The 18,328-nt window shown below is 47.4% G+C and overlaps 1 protein-coding gene across 1 annotated transcript in view; it reads left to right on the forward strand.

Annotated features, from left to right (window-relative positions):
* LOC146813608 (chymotrypsinogen B-like) overlaps positions 1 to 18,328 on the forward strand; it is a 77,240-nt gene that overhangs the window by 26,480 nt on the left and 32,432 nt on the right. Inside the window, exon 4 of the mRNA XM_085609096.1 lies at positions 1,970 to 2,048. Coding sequence (XP_085465222.1) covers positions 1,970 to 2,048 — 79 coding nt within the window. The remainder of the gene's footprint in view (positions 1 to 1,969; positions 2,049 to 18,328) is intronic.

The following is an 18,328-nucleotide window of genomic DNA, read 5'->3' on the forward strand; positions in this document are numbered from 1 at the left end:
CTCTCTCAGTCTCTCTCTTAGTCAGTCTGTCTCTCTCTCTTAGTAAAACACTCTGTCTCTCTTGGTCAGACAGTCTTTCTCTCTTAATCAGTCTCTCTCTCTCTTTGTCAGTCAGTCACTCTCTCTCTGTCAGTCTCTCTCTGTCTGTCAGTCAGTCTCTCTCTCTGTCAGTCTCTCTCTCTCTGTCAGTTAGTCACTCTCTCTCTGTCAGTCAGTCTCTGTGTGTCAGTCAGTCTCTCTGTCAGTTAGTCTCTCTCTCTGTCAGTCTCTCTCTCTCTGTCTCTCTCTCTCAGGCTCTCTCCCTTAGTCAGTCAGTCTCTCTCTTCCTTAGTCAGTCAGTCTCTCTCTCCCTTAGTCAGCCAGTCTCTCTCTCTCTCTCTCTCTCTCTCTCTCAGTCTCTCTCTCTTGGTCAGTCTCTCTCTCTCCCTCAGTCAGTCAGTCTCTCTCTCCCTCAGTCAGTCTGTCTCTCTCTCCCTCTCTCTCTCTCTCTCTCTCAGTCTCTTTCTCTCTCTCTATCAGTCTCTCTGTCAGTCAGTCTCTCTCTCTCTCTCCCTCTCTGTCAGTCAGTCTCTATCTCTCTGTCAGTCTCTCTCTCTGTCAGTCTCTCTCTGTCTGTCAGTCTCTCTCTCAGACTCTCTCTGTCAGTATTTATCGCAGTCTCTTAGTCAGTCTCTCTCTCCACTCTCTCTCCACTGTCTCTCTCTCACTGTCTCTCTCCACTGTCTCTCTCACTCCACTGTCTCTCTCTCCACTTTCTCTCTTTCCACCCTCCCTCTCCACTCTCTCTCTACACTGTCTCTCTCTCTCTCCACTCTCTCCCTCTCCACTCTCTCTTTCCACTGTCTCTCTCTCTCCACTCTCTTACTCTCCCTCCCTCTGTCTTTCTGGGGGGCCATGGTTACATAACCTGCAAGGTCCGCCGGCTGCCATGAAAGGCCTGCCGGGCCGCTGGCGGCCCGCGGGCCGTACTATGAGTACCACGGTGTTAGGTGGAATTCAACGATGTCTGAAGTAGATAATACTGGAACCCTCAACCACCTGGACACATTGAGTCATTGGTGGGTCATGTTGGTCTTTAGTTATTGGCTGTCGTTTCTGTAGGTCAGGTTGCTGACACTATATTCTGCCTGTCCAAACCCAGTGAGACTGGCGAGCGTGAACTTGGTAGCCATGTCTTTATTGCTTCATTTTATCCAGCACTGCACGTCGATTTCAGAGCACAACGATTAGAAAAAGATAACAATAAAGAGAAAGGGTAAGTTAAATTCCAGTTGGTAAATGCGGGCCCCAGCCCAATATTCTCAGTCACAACCCTACATGGTATGAGATCCGTTCTGCTCATTTCGAGCCAGTTCATTTATGAAACGAGTTTGTGCCTTCCCAAGAGATTGGTTTAAGGGTTCCATGGTTTATCCGTCCGAAACGCTGCAATAGCCAAATGTGCCGTTGTAGAGCCGTGCAGGCCGGGTCGGGCCACAGCGAGGGGCTAGTCTCTGCAGATGACCCGGTCATTTCCTCCAAAGGGCCTTGGGGTGGTGAAACCAGCCTTGAATGTGGTGCTTTTGTCCACTGGGAGCCAATGGAGTGCTTTCAGGGCATTTTTTATCTGCCATCTTCCCCTATTCTACAGGAGCAAAAAGATGTGTCTCTTCAGTGCAGTGAAATAAATCTATGCCTAATTAATATCATTTCTGAAAATTACGTTTTATTTTTTTGTAGTGCATTATTGAAGTGTTTTTAATACATTTTTAAACTAGGTTCACCCATTTGTAAGGCTGGCAATGTAAATATATTTTTCATATTGGAGCGGCTTTGCCTAAATTGCTTGTGACCAGGTCACATCATCGTCCAAGCTTTGTGTCTACACAATGGGTGCTCACTCGGTGAAATGTCCTCTCACGCGGGGAACACGTAACCTGCCAAGAGCTCTGTAATAATATTCCCCAAAATACTTTTTCTCCTCTCTCAGAACATCCCATGTTGTGGTTCTTGGAGAACATGACCTGGAAAATAGCAAAGAACTCACTAAAGCTGTATCTATCGCTGAGGTAAGAGCAATTACTATTCTTTCTTAACATTTGCTGTCCTACTGTTGTTTTTAGGTCTCGCCTACGCAGCGCGCATGCGTTGCATAGGAGGAGACCTTTAGAAATCGATTCAGTTTTTCAGGCAAAAGCGTGCGCGCATTGCATTGCTTTGAATGGCAACACGTGCACGTGGCGAAACCATTTGTTTGTAATTAACATGCAAACAGATGGTTTCATAGCTCACTCCTGCAAGGGAAACGTGCCAATGAAACCCCTTTGAGCCTCTCGCATCCAATCTTTAACCTCGCACATGACAGAGTCGAGCCCCACTCTTATCCTGCACAACGTAGCCTTTTTACTACCACATTGGAGTTTACAGACCTGGTAATTCTGGGCAGTATTCTACCCAGAAGTATTACTGAGGTTGAAATGCTGTTAGGGCCTAAGTATATAAAAGCAGATCGTGCATATATTTTCACGTTCGTCTGTACCCTTTTAATTCCTGAAGATTTTTTTTAAAGAAAATCGAATTCTTTTTTTCATTTTGATCAAAAGAAACAATCTAACAGTGGGGCTGCCCCCACGAAATTGCACCTCACGTAACGAGGGCTCAGCTCCTATTCGGTTGTGTACAGGAAAAGGCTTCTAGGAACCTGCTGGCGTTGTCCCAATGTTGTTTGAAAAGACACCTGCTAACCTGTGCATTTATCATGGATGACTAGATGTGATTATTCCGCGATGTCAGCCTTTCACTCCAGCCGGCAAACTCTCTCCTTTGTTGACATTGGAAAAGGAAGAATGTGTTTTATTATAGCTTAATTTAGTTTTAATGAGCTCTCTCTGATAAGCCACAGTGAGAGTTGCTTCCTCACATGCAGAGCACTGCAGGTCTGTTTTCCACATTAAGGCGGACGGAGGGGGGGGTGTACCTTGGCGCGCGCTCTGACAGAGCCTTTCACAAGCATGCGGTGTTCACACACCGGCTCGCGCTCTGACAGAGCCTTTCACACGCACGCGGTGTTCACAAACAGGCGCGCACACTGGCAGAGCCTTTCACAAGCATGCGGTGTTCACACACCGGCGCGCGCTCTGACAGAGCCTTTCACAAGCATACGGTGTTCACAAACAGGCGCGCGCACTGACAGAGCCTTTCACAAGCATACGGTGTTCACAAACAGGCGCGCGCACTGACAGAGCCTTTCACAAGCATGCGGTGTTCACACACCGGCGCGCGCTCTGACAGAGCCTTTCACAAGCATGCGGTGTTCACAAACAGGCGCGCGCACTGACAGAGCCTTTCACAAGCATGCGGTGTTCACACACCGGCGCGCGCACTGACAAAGCCTATCAGAGGCACGCGGTGTTCACAAACAGGCGCGCGCACTGACAGAGCCTATCAGATGCACGCGGTGTTCACACACAGGCACGCGGTGCTCTCACACAGACGCTGCTCTTCTTTCGATCACAGTATCTTTTAAATATTTGGCCTTTTTGAGAAAAAGGGCGGAATGGCAGCGTAAAACTGAACGGGGAAGGAGAGTTAATGATGTATTTTTCATATAGGTCATCATACTGCCTTTCTTCTGTTAACTGGAACAAGTTGATCTCTTCAAGACATGCCTTGTGAACGATTTATGTGGTTGTATGGGATACCATGCAATATCCTAGGATGTAGCCTTACGGCTGGAGCTGGGGAACCGGTTTCGAGCCTCGGCGTCCGCTTAACATCCTGCGATTCTGGGCAAATCACTTAGGGGCATATCAACAAGGGCTTTATCTCTGCTTTTTTGGCTTTAAAAGCCAAAAAAGCAGAGATAAAACTAGCACCCTATCAACAACAGGGTGCTAACAAGCAAATTCGCATGTTAGCACCTTTTTACTCTACGCTTCCCCTTGCATCTCTAATGAGATGCAAAGGGGGCGTTCCAGAGTAAAATAATAGGAGAAATGTCGCTAAGTGACATTTCTCCTATTATCAAGAATATCGCTAACCCTGTTAGAGACAAAAAAAGCAGCGCTAACCGCGGTTAACGCTGCTTTTTTACGTCTGGTATTTTTCTGACTTAGCCATGATATCCTATGGAAGGAGGATATCATGGCTAAATTTGTCTGTCCCTATCAACAAGCTAACGTGAGATTATCGCTGGGTTTCCAGCGATAATCTCACATTAGCCACTTAGCGTGAGGATTTTTATCGCTATTGAGATAAGCGTTGCTAATAGCACGCTATCTCAGCGATAAAAATCCACGCTAGCCGGCGATAATTATCCTAGCGCTAAGTGCGCTTAGCGATAATTATCGCCGGTTGTTGTTGATATGCCTCTTAATATCCCTGCGCCTACCAAATAAAGAATGTGTCCTTGTGTAACGTATATAAATCTGCAACAAAAAAAACTACAAATATAATTTTATAACTCTTAACCTATTTCTGAAAATCCATACGTGTGCCTAACGTAATTTAGGCTTTGATTTTCAATCTGTTGGTTTCAAAATTTTTACTTACATACGGACTGTCAAAAACGCACCCGCTATTGTTCTGTTGGCGCGTCTGATTTTGCGCCAAAGGCGCCTTTTAGTCCTAGTTCCTTGTTCTGCCAGAGAGTTGGCTCTTGTTTCTTTCCGGGCGAGTATGTGCCCTGACTCACTGCAAACCTTTTCCTGCATGTTCTGCTCATTGCCGTGGAAGCCGGAGGGGAGGTGCATGTTGTAATAGTCACAGAAATTATTACTATTGGAAGCTGTCAAATAAAAAACACAGCCTCAAACACAAAGCACTCAGCCGTTCAAAAGAAAAATCTCCGCACACTGGCTATGAAAAAACTATAAACGTGTTGTATATTATTGGATTTAGGACCGTGTTCGGCTTAGGAAAGATCGTTGTATTTGATTTCACTTACGTCGCAGTCTGTTGCTTCTTTGGCCCCTTTAAAGCGGCATTCATTCAGACCTCAATATGTCAGGTTTCCTTAAGAATGAGTAAGATTGTGAGTGTGTGTGACACGTCATCAGTCTGGTAAACTTATTGGGGCAGATTTACGAGTTCTGGCGCATCTCTGCAAATCAGCAGGGATGAGTCAGAAAAGATGCGACACGCAATTCCCTACATGCGTCACCACAAATGTGTCTGTGGCGCAGGGATAGGGCGATGCGTGTAGCATCCTGTGGCGTAAGGGCGGCGCATTGCTGGAGTCGTGTCGCAAGCACGAAATGGCTCCAGCAATGCTCAGGGACGCCCTATGCCTAACATGCAGCGTCACTCCTTACGCCTGCTTCAAGCAGGCACAGGGTTTTGACACAGCAGGGACGTAAAAGTGACTCTGCGAAATCTTGTAGATATCACTGTGTCACTTTTACGAGGCGTTCCTGCGACGGAACGACCACCCTGCGCCGGAACGCCCATATGAAACCTAACGCAAGTTTCATGTGGCGCATGACTTTACAATGTGACGCATCTCCCTAGATGCGTCACGTTGTAAATAATGCGCAACATGGCGCATGGTTTACACCACCGCTGCGTCACAGAAGTGACGCAACGGTGGCGTAAATGTGGCGCATGGGGCTTGTAGATCTGCCCCTATGTTCATTGATAGAATCGGGAAAAAAAGGGGGGGGGTGAGTTGTAGATAACAGTGTGTTGAGGATGGCTCGAATTACGTATATTGTTGGGCTTTGTTGGCCAATTATTACACAAGAGAGAAAGAAGTGAGTAAGAAATGCATTAGAAATGTGCAGTGGTCTAACGTGGAGGTGAGGTTGTCTGCTGGTAAAGTTCCAGCGGATAAAGTGACCCAGAGTGCCTTTAGACTGAACCCCTGCCCTGGAGCCGCTTCTGCTGATCCCGCCAGTGAACACAGGAGCGGCACAGCTGACCTCCAACCTTCCTTGCTGCAGACATGGACTTCTTAAACCGCACCCTGCAATCTATAGGAAGAAAAAACAAGCATTGGCATAGCCAATAGGTCTCGCCTTTTGGATCTTATAAGTGTTTAGCCATGCAACAGTTGATGTTGTTGCACCAAGAATATTGTGCTGGATAACTAAACACTTATAACGTACCAAAGGCGAGACCTATTGGCTATGCCAATGCTTGTTTGTGATGGCTGTGATTGCTTGTAAGATTTACTCCAGACTGTGGTTGTCATCAGTGTTTTCGGCATTAGTCGGGTTGTGGGGAAAAGGTAAAGACAATGTAGATAGACTACAGCAGCGGAACTATCACTGGACATTGTTTGACGGCATTGTGCACCGCACCCCCTGCTCATGTCCATGACCGCGTCGAGACCAGACAGCTGCAGAGGCAGGCCAGAGGCAGCAGCAGAAGGTAGTCAGTGGTCAAAAAACAAATTCACAGGGACCACTGGGACAGCTGAGCCAGCGCAGCGCCCCGACTTGACCCTAAGGTTCGAAGTACGAGCCGAGCCACCAGACATGTAAATCATGCAAACCACATCATGCAGAAATATGATAAATTTATTGTTTTTTCATTACTTTATGTTTGTGTTTCCGTGGAGCACATTAGATTATTTCTGCCAGACATTTGATTTAGTTCCTCCTTGGGCTCTTGCCACCCTTTTTTCCCGTTCAGGTCAGATTCCCGCTTACCGCCACCCACTTCCCACCGCATGCCTCCCCAGTGCCCCTCCCAGGACCTACCTAATGGAGGCCGTAACACGGCATCATTGGGCAGACCCTTACCAGGTCTCCCTCACTCAGGTCAGTGCTCCTTCCCTGCACTGCTGCTAGGGCTGCTCCTGCCCTCTGAAGGTCAGTCCTGTGCTTGCCCCGTCAGCCAGCTTAGTTTTATTGAATTTTTTTCCAGACACTTGATTTAAATCCTCCATGGGCTCTTGTCGCCAGCCATCTTTTGAGGTCGAGCATGGGCGGCGCATGCGCTGCTGCGAGGCATGCAGTAGTGGAGTTTGGAATAGAAGCCCCGCCCACTCTCCGCCCATATTTATAATTGGCTTGTGTCATTGTCCTTCATAAATGCTGGCTTCCAAGTCTTCAGTAGGCTTTTTAGTCCCTCCTTGTACCGCCTTGTCTGCATTTGTTACCTCTCAAAGCGACTGGACCTTTTACTGGTGTTGTTACATGGTCTTCTTTATAAGTTCACTCACTACCTTGCAGCACGTCGCCTGCTTTTATTTTAATGTTTACTAATGGCAGTCCACTTTAACTATAGCGGCCGCACTTATTTATTTTGTTTACTAACGCCCATGTGGTGCTTTCACATTCATGGAGTCTGTGCCCCTTTCTTTACACAAACCGCGTCTAAAGAAAGGTACGCGGCCGACATTAAAGTTAAAGTGCAGCATGGGCGCTTTTACCCAAAAAAAACATCTGTTTGTCAACTTGACAAATGGATGCTTTTTTTTTGTGAATGCCCTCATGCCACGGTTTCACTTTAATGTAGGACACGCCCTTCATAAATGTGAAAGCGCTGAATGGGCGCTAGTAAAAAAGCAAATATTTGCAATGCATTAGGTCTCGCATTTGCAAGAGTTTAAGCTATTCCATTGGCAATAGCTTAAACTCTCATTAATGCGAGACCTATTGCATTGCAAATGCTTCTCCTGCTCAGGCACCTATTCCCACCACCCACTTCCAACACCCACCTCCCCAGCGCCTCTCCCAGGACCTCCTTAATGGAGGCTGCAGCATGGCCCCATTGAGCAGGTCTGTACCAGCTCTCCCTCACTCTAGACCAGTGATCTTCAAAGTTTTGTAAAGCTGCGACCCCTCCCCCCCCCCAATGAAAAAATAAAAATCATTGGGCCCCTCTCAAAAATGGCACAATTATTCTCTTAAATTGTAGCGATTAAAAGTATCCGCAGTGTGTGGCTGGGGGTTCTGAAGATTGTTTGGAGTTCCTTCCCGTTTGACACCTCCCCGCAGCTAGGATACAAATGACAAAAGATGTTAGTGATGGCCCATAAAGCGTCTTTTGGTCAGAGCCTGGAGCCCCCCCTAAAATCACCAGAAGCCCACATAGGAGGACCCGCCCCTCAGTTTGAAGACCTCTGCTCTAGAGCGTGATCCTTCTCTGCATGGCTGCTAGGTCTGCCCCTACCCTGTGCAGGCCAGTCCTGTGATTGCCCCATCAGAAGGCTAATCTGTCAGCCAGCTTAGTTCTGTCTATTTTTCTGCCATATCGTTGATTTAATTCCCCCTTGGGCTCTTGCCACCAGCCCTTTTTTACCGCTCAGGCATTGATTCCTGCTTCCTGCCACCCACTTCCCACCGCCTGCCTCCCCAGCACCCCTCCCAGGACCTACTTAACGGAAGCCTCAACACGGCCCCATTGAGCTGGTCCTTACCAGCTCTACCTCGCTCTAGTCAGTGCCCCTTCCCTGCACTGCTGCTAGGCCTGCTCCTGCCATGTGCAGGTCATTGCTGTGCTCCCCTCAGCCAGCTGACTTCTGTCAGCCAGCTTAGTTCTGTTTATATTTCTTCCAGACAGTTGATGTAATCCCTCCTTGGGCTCTTGCCACAATCCCCTTTTCCCCCTCTGGTGCTGATTCCCCCTTCCCGCCACCTGCTTCCCGCTGCCTGCCTCCCTAGTGCCCCTACCGGGACCGACTCAATGCAGGATGAAATGCCATGTGCACGGGTTCGCTTGTCTGTGCTTGGACTGCGCCCAGCCCCAGGAACCCTGGCCCTCCGGACACCTGCAGATACTCCACCGGAGATCTCTGAGCCTTGAACCCCGGGCACCGCATCAACTGCTGCCTCGCATCTCCTCGCTTCTCTGCAGGATCGTTCACCTGCCACCGATGTCAGTTCACCTGCAAACTAGTACTGCTCGTCCTCACAGAAACCCGCGCCACCACCACCCCGTCAACTGACTCCACTCTGGAACCACTCCGATGCCTCCTGATCAATGCCAAATCACTCTACAAACACACCACTGAAGTTTGGAAAACCATCTCCACCCTCGACCCCAATGTGACCTTTATCACAGAGACATGGCTCAACCCCATTTCAGCCCGACATTGTCACCACAACACCCAACGACTACAAGATAAAACACTGGAACCGCACCCTCAAACTGTAGTATCGCCCTCCTCCACATAGAATCAATCCACTGCACCACCATCGAAGACAAAACCACACCACTCATGAACACCTGAATTTCCAACTCTACAACTACGACAAAACAACCATCAAGGTCACCTTTGCCTACAGACCACAAACCGGCCTCTGCGACATTATCACAGTCTTCCTCTAAAACCTCAACTTCCATCTGATTGATCCCACAGACACAGACTCTGCCAACCTCCTGGAAGGATTGGACAACATTTTCCTCACCCAGTTGGTCACAGATCCCACACACACAGCAGGACACACACTAGACCCTATGTTCACGTCCAGTAACAGAGTCAATATAGCCATACCACAGAACTCACCTGGACTGATCACTCCATCGTTCACTTCACCATTGAAGGACCATTTGCACCACCCTCAACAATCCTAGCACCTCCTTCCGCAGCTTGAGCAAAGTAACAAGACGTGACGCCCTCAACACCACTCAGCCCCACACTGCAACCAACCTGAAACAGGCAGTCGAGAACTTCAACACCTGGATCACCAACGCTGCAAACCAAGTGGCCACCATCAAACCAGCCAAAACTCAAATCCACAAAACAAGCCAGCTGGAACTCAGCACATTGAAACACAGCTGTAAACCACTAGAAAGAAGATTGCACACCAGCAGAGACGATGCAGACCAAGCCACCTTCAAGTCAGCCCTCAACAAATACCACAAGCAACTCAAAGACGTGAAAAAGGTGCCCTAACCGATTGCATCGAGGCAAGAGCCAACCAAACAAAGGAAGTCTTCACCATCGTTGGAGTTCTCCTGCCTAGCAGCCAAGAGAACTCAATCCCTCCCTCACATCAGCCCCGTGATGTTCTAGCCAAACACTTCCACAACAAGATATCCACCATTTACAGGAACTTCAACCCCAAACCCACTAAGCTCTTCAGCTTCCCCCAACCAACATCTCACCACACTGGAACAGCTCAACACACCGGACACCACAGCCATAATAAACTCCATCCACTCTGGAGCACCCACCGACCCATGCCGCCACCTCCTCTTCAACCTAGAAAGGGACGAGATCAGCCACCAACTCACCACCATCCTCAATGCATTCATCCCACAGCCACCTTTCCCAACACATGGGAACATGCTGAGGTCTGAACTGTCCTCAAGAAAACCTCTACAGACCCCAGCAATCTCCAGAACTACCACCCCATCTTGTTGCTGTTGTTTCCCGCCAAGGTCCTGGAAAAGGCCATCAACTGTCAGCTCACCGAATACCTGGAGAGACGACCTGCTAGACCCCTCCCAATCAGGCTTGTGAGTCAACCACAGCACCGAGACCGCTCTGATTGCTGCCACAGACGACATCTGCACCCTACTTGACAGAGAAGAATTGGCAGCCCTGATCCTTCTCAACCTCTCTGCAGCCTTTGACACCATTTCCCACCACACACTCATCAAGAGACTGCACCAGTTCGGAATCAAAGGAGACAGATTTAGATGGATTGTATCATTCCTCACAGGATGCACAAAGGAAATCCCCCTTCACCTTGCAACCCAAAATCACTATCTGTGGCCACCAACGGTCATTCTGATGAATACAGGCCCCAGCTAGGCCCGCAAATACAAGGGTTCGCCCTCCTATGTACGAAAACTAGAAGGAAGTTGGCACGGAAACTGCAAATACAAAGACAGAGTTTATTAACCCTTAAGGGTGGTCCTACAACCTACACAACACTCTTCAGTATTGCATGGAGTAGCACACAGAACTTGCGTACACGGTCCCCTTTTATACACAACAGAGGGGCTCATAAGTGGGTGGATACAACATAGAGCAAAATTCATTACCATTTATGGACATTTTCGATACAGGATCAATATATGGGCGGAGTTAACAATTTCCTGAGCCCGCGAAAACATGGTCAAACAAGGACTGACTGATAACAGATGTGGTCAAGTCTGGGCATGCGCCAGACGGACAAAGGAGCTATTTATAGACTGTTACTAGGCAGTTTACAAGAGCAACTAGCGAAGAGGTAGGACTCTTCTCGTGCAAAGCACGTGGAGACATGGCAATACAAAATGGAGTCCGGACATTAGTCAATATAAGACAAGAAACACGTTTTGACTGTAGAGAATTCATGTCTTCAGTGAATGCTTAATCACATCGCTGTTTTAGTTTTCAACAATTCCTCAGCCCCACCCTCTTCAACATGCACATGACATTGCTGGCCGACATCATAACACACAACATCAACATCATATCCTACGGTGACAACACCCAGCTCATCCTTTCGCTCTCAGAAGACCCCACTGCTACGAAGAACAACTTCCACGACTGCAAGAAGAACATCGATGAAGGACAACTATTTGAAGCTCAACACGGACAAGAACAAAGTGCTGATCTTTGGCAACCAGACCTCCCTCTGGAAAAACACCTGGTGGCCCGCGGACATCGTACCGACACCAAAAGACCATGCCCGCAACCTCGGCACCATACTAGACAGTCAACTCACAATGAAACGACAGATCAACACTGTCTCTGTGGCCTACTTCCACACTCTGCATGGTCTGAAGAATCTTCAAATGGCTCCCCACAAGCACCAGGAAAACAGTCATGCAAGCCCTACTCACCTGCCGTCTTAACTACAGCTACACACTGTATAGGTACTACCATCGAAATCTTGAGCAGGCTCCAGACGATACAGAACTCAGCATCCAGACTAATCTTCAACCTGCCCAAACAGACCCACATCACCCAGCACCTGAGAAACCTCCACTGGCTCCCCATCCAAAAAAGATACCAGTTTGAACTACTGACACATGCCTACAGAGTCCTCTACAACCAAGGATCAGAAAACATGAACCACCGTCTGAACTTGCACCAACCATCCAGGACCCTTTGCTCTGCCCCTCTCGCCCTGGCAGCTACGTCGTGCATCCGCAGTAGCCACAGTGGAGGCTGCTCCTTCTCCCACCTCTTGCCATGTCCTGGAATGACCTTCCCCTCTACCTCCGAACATCATCCTTGCTGATGGACTTGAGGAAGAAACTCAAGACTAGGTTCTTTGACTAAGCCCATTAACCCAGCACCTTGATACTGTCACGGGTGATAAGCTGCACTCTACAAGTATTGATTGATTGATTGATTGATTGAGTGACCCCTTGACAATCACGGAGCTCTTCAGCCTCCCCTGACCAACCACATTGGAACAGCTCATAACACCGGACGCCATAGCCATAATGAACTCACTCCACTCTGAAGCACCCATTGACCCATGCCCCCACCTCCTCTTCAACCTAGGAAGTGACGAGATCAGCCACCAACTCACCACCATCCTCAACTCATCCATCACCACAGCCAACTTTCCTAATGCATGGCAACACACTGAAGTCAGACCTGTCCTCAAGGAACCCTCCGCAGAGCCCAGCAATATTCATGACTAGCACTCCATCTTGTTGCTCTTGTTTCTCGCCAAGGTCCAGGAGAAGGCCATTAACAGTCAGCTCACAGAAAACCTGGCGAGAAACAACCTGCTAGACCCCTCCCACTCAGGTTTGTGAGCCAACTACAGTATTGAGACCACCCTGAATGCCGCCACAGATGACATCTGCACCCTACTTGACAGCAGAGAATTGGCCGCCCTGATCTTTCTTGACCTCTATGAGCCTTTGACACAGTTTCCCATCACAAACTCATCAAGAGACTGCACCTGATTGGAAAGACTGACTCAGACGGATTGCATCATTCCTCATGAGACACACAAAGAGAATCTGTATTCCCCCTTCACCTCGAACCCAACAGCACTATCTGTGGCATCCACCAACGGTCATCCCTTAGCCCCATCCTCTTCAACATCTACATGACACTGCTGGCCAACATTCTAAGAACACCTAACATCAGCATCATATCCTTCTCTGACGAAACCCAGCTCATCCTTTCGCTCTCAGAAGACCCCACTACTATGAAGACCAACTTCCACAACTTCATAAAGAACGTTCCAGCCTGGATGAAGGACAACTGTCTGAAGCTCAACACGGACAAGACCAAAGTGCTGATCTTTGGCAACCAGACCTCCCTCTGGAACAACACCTCGTGGCCTGTGGACCACATACTGACACCAAAAGACCATGCTCGCAACCTCAGCATCATACTAGACAGCAAACTCACCATGAAATGACAGATCAACACAGTCTCTGCAGCCTGCTTCCACACTCTCTGCATGCACTGAAATGGCTCCCCACAAGCACCAGGAAAATAGTCATGCAAGTCCTAATCACCAGTCATCTTGACTACGGCAACGCCCTTTATGCAGATACCATCATCGAAATCATGAGCAGGCTCTCGATGATACAGAACTCGATGGCAAGACTGATCCTTAACCTGCCCAAACTGACCCACATCACCCAGCACCTGAGAAACCTCCACTGGCTCCCTGTTCAGAAAAGATGCCAGTTCAAACTACTGTCACACGCTTAGAGAGCCCTCTACAACCAAGGATTAACATACATAAACTACCTCCTGAACTTCCACCAACCAGCCAGGAACCTTCACTCTGCCTCCCTCTCCCTGGCTCCAACACCACGCATCCACGGTAGCCATAGCGGGGGTCACTCCTTCTCCCACCTCTTGCCAAGTCCTGGAAGGCCCTCCCCCTCTACGCTGAACAACACCCTTGCTGACCGACTTTAAGAAGAAACTCAAGACCTGGCTCGTTGACTAAGCCCAGCAACCCAGCACCTGGGTACCCTCAGGGTTAATAAGCCACGCTCTACAAGTATTGATTTATTGGTTGATTGAGTGACACCTTGACAAACCTCTGAGCTCTTCAGGCTCCCCGACTAACCGCATTGGAACAGCTAATAACACAGGACACCGTAACCGTAATAAACTCCATCCACTCATGAGCACCCACCGATCCATGCCCCCACATCCTCTTCAACCTAGGAAGCGACGAGATCAGCCACCAACTCACCATCATCCTCAATGCATCCATCACCACAGCCACCTTTCCCGACGCATGGAACACTCTGAGGTCAGACCTCTCCTCAAGAAACCCTCTGCAGAACCCAGCAATCTCCAGAACCACCACCCCATCTTGCTTCTCTCGTTTCCCGTTAAGGTCCTAGAGAGGGCCATCAACTGTCAGCTCACGGAATACGTGGAAACCACCTACTAGACCCATCCCAATCAGGTTTGTGAGCCAACCACAGCACCGACACCGCTCTGATCACCGCCACGGACGACATCCGCACCATACTTGACAGAGGAGAATTTGCCGCCCTGATCCTTCTGGACCTCTCTGCAGCCTTTGACACCATTTCCCACCACACAATCATCAAGAGACTGCACCAGATCGGAATTGAGTGACTCCTTGACAAAGCCAATAGGCTTGTCTTTTAGTATAGTGATGTGGGGACCCCTTGAGAATGCCAGTAGACCTGCATCATTTAAAATGGCACCTCTTATTGGGATGCCGCTCTTATTGGCTGGCCGTGCACTGAGGATTGGCGGCCCCCATTGGTGTTGGGTGCTGGGCTTGTCTGCTACAGGCCAGTGACCTTATTATTAGGTATATTAGTAAGTAATACATTAGAAATTCATTGAAAAAACCAAAGGTCAAAATGACACTATTGTTAAGTAGGGTGATACGGTAAAAAAGCCTCAGAATCTCACACAAAAACAATAGTTAAATGGATGTTATAGTGAGGACTGACAATGATATCTTAATCTAAATTGAAAACAGTTACAAAATCACTGAAAAAGGGTTGAACTGACATTATAGTTCGGTGAAACTTTAGGTTAAAAAATACAATTTTAAACTCAAAAAACCCTGAAAGTCAGTAGTTATAGTTTACTGAGCTAACTATAACTTTTGCCCCCACCATCCACTGTTTGTGAACTCACGTATTACATCACTCCTGGTGCATTTCAGTTATTTTTGTTTAAAGTGTTTTTTAAACTGACATTTTCCCCTAACTATAGCATCACTTCTATCTATCTATCTATCTATCTATCTATCTATCTATCTATCTATCTATCTATCTATCTATCTATCTATCTATCTATCTATCTATCTATCTATCTATCTATCTATCTATCTATCTATCTATCTATCTATCTATCTATCTATCTGTCTGTCTGTCTGTCTGTCTGTCTGTCTGTCTGTCTGTCTGTCTGTCTGTCTGTCTGTCTGTCTGTCTGTCTGTCCGTCCGTCTGTCTGTCTGTCTCTCTGTCTGTCTGTCTGTCTGTCTGTCTGTCTATCTATCTATCTATCTATCTATCTATCTATCTATCTATCTATCTATCTATCTATCTATCTATCTATCTATCTATCTATCTATCTATCTATCTATCTATCTATCTATCTATCTATCTATCTATCTATCTCTCGCTGTGTAGGAATAGATCACTTAGATGATTAGAGGGAATAATGGATGATTAAGGATGATCAGAAGCGAGTCTATAGAAGTGCACCTTGTATAGCTAAGATGCCACTTATTTTCTGATTTGCAGAACAAAGGACAACAAATAGTGTACGGTGTGATTGATCACGACTAGCAGGAAAGACCGCTTTTATTTTTTGTTACGGCAGTCTATGAGCCTGGCCTTGACCTCTTTTATTATAAAGATATCTAATATCTAACACATGAAGGCGCCGAGGTTTAATTTAATAAGACTGGCAAGGGTACCACGTGTGGATCCTTTAGGGTGTGTGTAATCTGGTCAAATTTCCTTTGATGTATCATGCATCAGAATGCATGATACTGGTGAGCAGACCTGGTATTCATAAGGCAATGCTGTCATGCTGGTATTAGAGTCCTACGTGTCGGAACAGGTCTTAAAGAATGGCTCAAGTCTCTTTGCATGTAGGCGGTGCTTTATTTTCCAGAAGAGATGTAGCTGATGCCAAACTGCTTATGTCTTCTGTAATGAAGAAGTTGGTAATGATGGAGTTGAGTGATTTGGCAATATCAAACAGTAGGGGAGACTTGTTAACTAGGATTATGTATGTGAGTCAATCCTGGATTTTGATGTGCCTTTTGCTGTTGTCAATGCATATAAATTCTGTTTTTCTCAATGCTGAGCTTGAGGTAAGCAGCTGATGCATTCTTTTAGGCAGTATCACTGATGGTAGACCTGGCATCCTTGATGGAGTTTCCTCTGACTTTTCACCTACAGACCTCCTGTTTTTGCTGACTTTGTTTTTGCTGGCTCTACAACTCTGGGCAGTTTACCACTACTAACCAGTGCTAAAGTACACGTGCTCTCTGCTTAAAACATGGAAACACTGGCTTATCCACAATTTGCAAATTTCATTTACTTATAAGTCTGCGTTAACGTCCACTACATGTGCCCAGGGCCTGTAAAGTAAATGCTAATAGTGGGCCTGCAGCACTGATTGTGCCACCTACTTAATTAGTCCCTAAAACATGTCTCAAGCCTGCCACACCAGAGCCGCCTATGTGTGTAGTTTAAACTTCCATGTTGACCTGGCAAAGTTAACCCTCTTGCCAGGCCCAAACCTTGCTTTTTAATGCATTAAGTCACCCCTAAGGTAGGCCCTGGACAGCCCAAGTTCAGGGTGCATTGTATTTAAGAAGTAAGACATGTACTTTTTTAAGTTTCACATGTCCTAGTAGTGAAAGGCTGTTAAATTACTTTTTATCTACTGCAAGGCCTATCTCTCCAGTTGGCTAATATTGGGGTTACCTTATTACATTGTATAAGTGCAATTTCAATTGGCAAGAGATTGGACACCCATGTTTGGTTTTTCTAGAATCAGAATTTAAAAAGACAACTTATGGTGAAGTCTGATTTTAAATTGCAATTCTGAAAATGGCAATTTTAGAAAGTTGTCATTTTCTTACTTTAGCTATTTGGTGCCTGCTACCTGTCTCTGAATACACGTCAGGGGTGTGTGACAGCGGGTTTTGTGCATCTCCTCGAGACAGCCACACAAAAAGGGAGCTTAGGTGTGACCTATAATAATAATAATAATATCACTTATAAAGCACCTGGTTATACCAGCTGGTGTGTCCCCATGCTGAGACTAACTTTTCAGAAGAGGAGAAAAAAAGAGCCTATAGTTGGAAAAGCCAAGTTTTCATTTTTTTTCTGAAGTTAGTCTCCGATGGTTCAGCACTGAGAGAGAGTGGATGTGCGATCCTGATATGCAATCCTGGGCAGGATGGGAGGGAGAAGTTGGACACAGCCTCACACTTACACATGAATAGACGGGGTCCTGTCCCCACACAAAGGGCTGCATGCCCCCCTGTAGTGAGACTGGAGCCAGGGCAGGAAGGGCTGGGACTCTGTGCACTTGTAAGGCATATCATTGGAATCCCTCCCCCACTTCAAAGGCACAACTAGGGATACGTACTGGACCTCAGACACCACCACTTCAGTACCCTTCTGGACCTCTGGATACTTTGCAAAGAAGAAGGGCTTCTGTGCTGCTACAAGGACTGCCAGTTTGCTGGACTGCTGCTCTGCTGGACTCCTCCTTTGCTGTACTGACCTGCTGCCCTCTTGCCTGGGAGTGAGAAGGACTGGACATGCATCTCTGCAAAGCAGAACCAGAGTGACTCCAAGGGCTTGCTGTCTTGCCTCCTGATTAAAGTCTCAGGGACATAAAATACTTCCAATCATCCTGCACCTGGACTCTTCCATTTGTGAGTCTGCCCTTCAAAATGGGGCTGCTAAATTCCTGGACCCCAGGAAGTTGGCCTAAGATATTTTGCTCCAGTGGAACTAATGCATCCCCTGCTGCAAGAGCAGAATTGACTCATCGCCTCTGTTGTGGAAAGAAGAAGATTGGTGCACTGCCCTCAGAACTAGCACATCAATTCCAGAGCGCCACTTCAGAACCAACGCATCGCTGCCACTGTGTGGCCAAGATCGACGCATCGCTTCTACTACGTGGAAAACCTGTTGCATCACCTTCGAAGGTGCCGCATCTCAGAAGCGGTGCATTGCCCCTGGAACCGACACATCATTGCCGTATTGAGGAGAAAATCGCCACATCACCCCAACTTTGTGGGGAACACCGACGATCACGTGGTTGCACCCGGCATCTTAGTTGACGAAACCAGGATTAAATTACTTCTATTCAGCAGTTTTCACTGGGTCCCTGTATTCGGCCTGTACTCTTTACTTTGTAACGGTCCGGCACTACCAGGTAACCCACATACATGCATATTGCTTCTAAGTCCTATTTCACTGTTTATTCTTTAAAAAAATGTATGCATCAA

Source organism: Triturus cristatus, chromosome 6 (genome assembly GCF_964204655.1).
Source record: "Triturus cristatus chromosome 6, aTriCri1.1, whole genome shotgun sequence".
Lineage (NCBI taxonomy): Eukaryota > Metazoa > Chordata > Amphibia > Caudata > Salamandridae > Triturus > Triturus cristatus.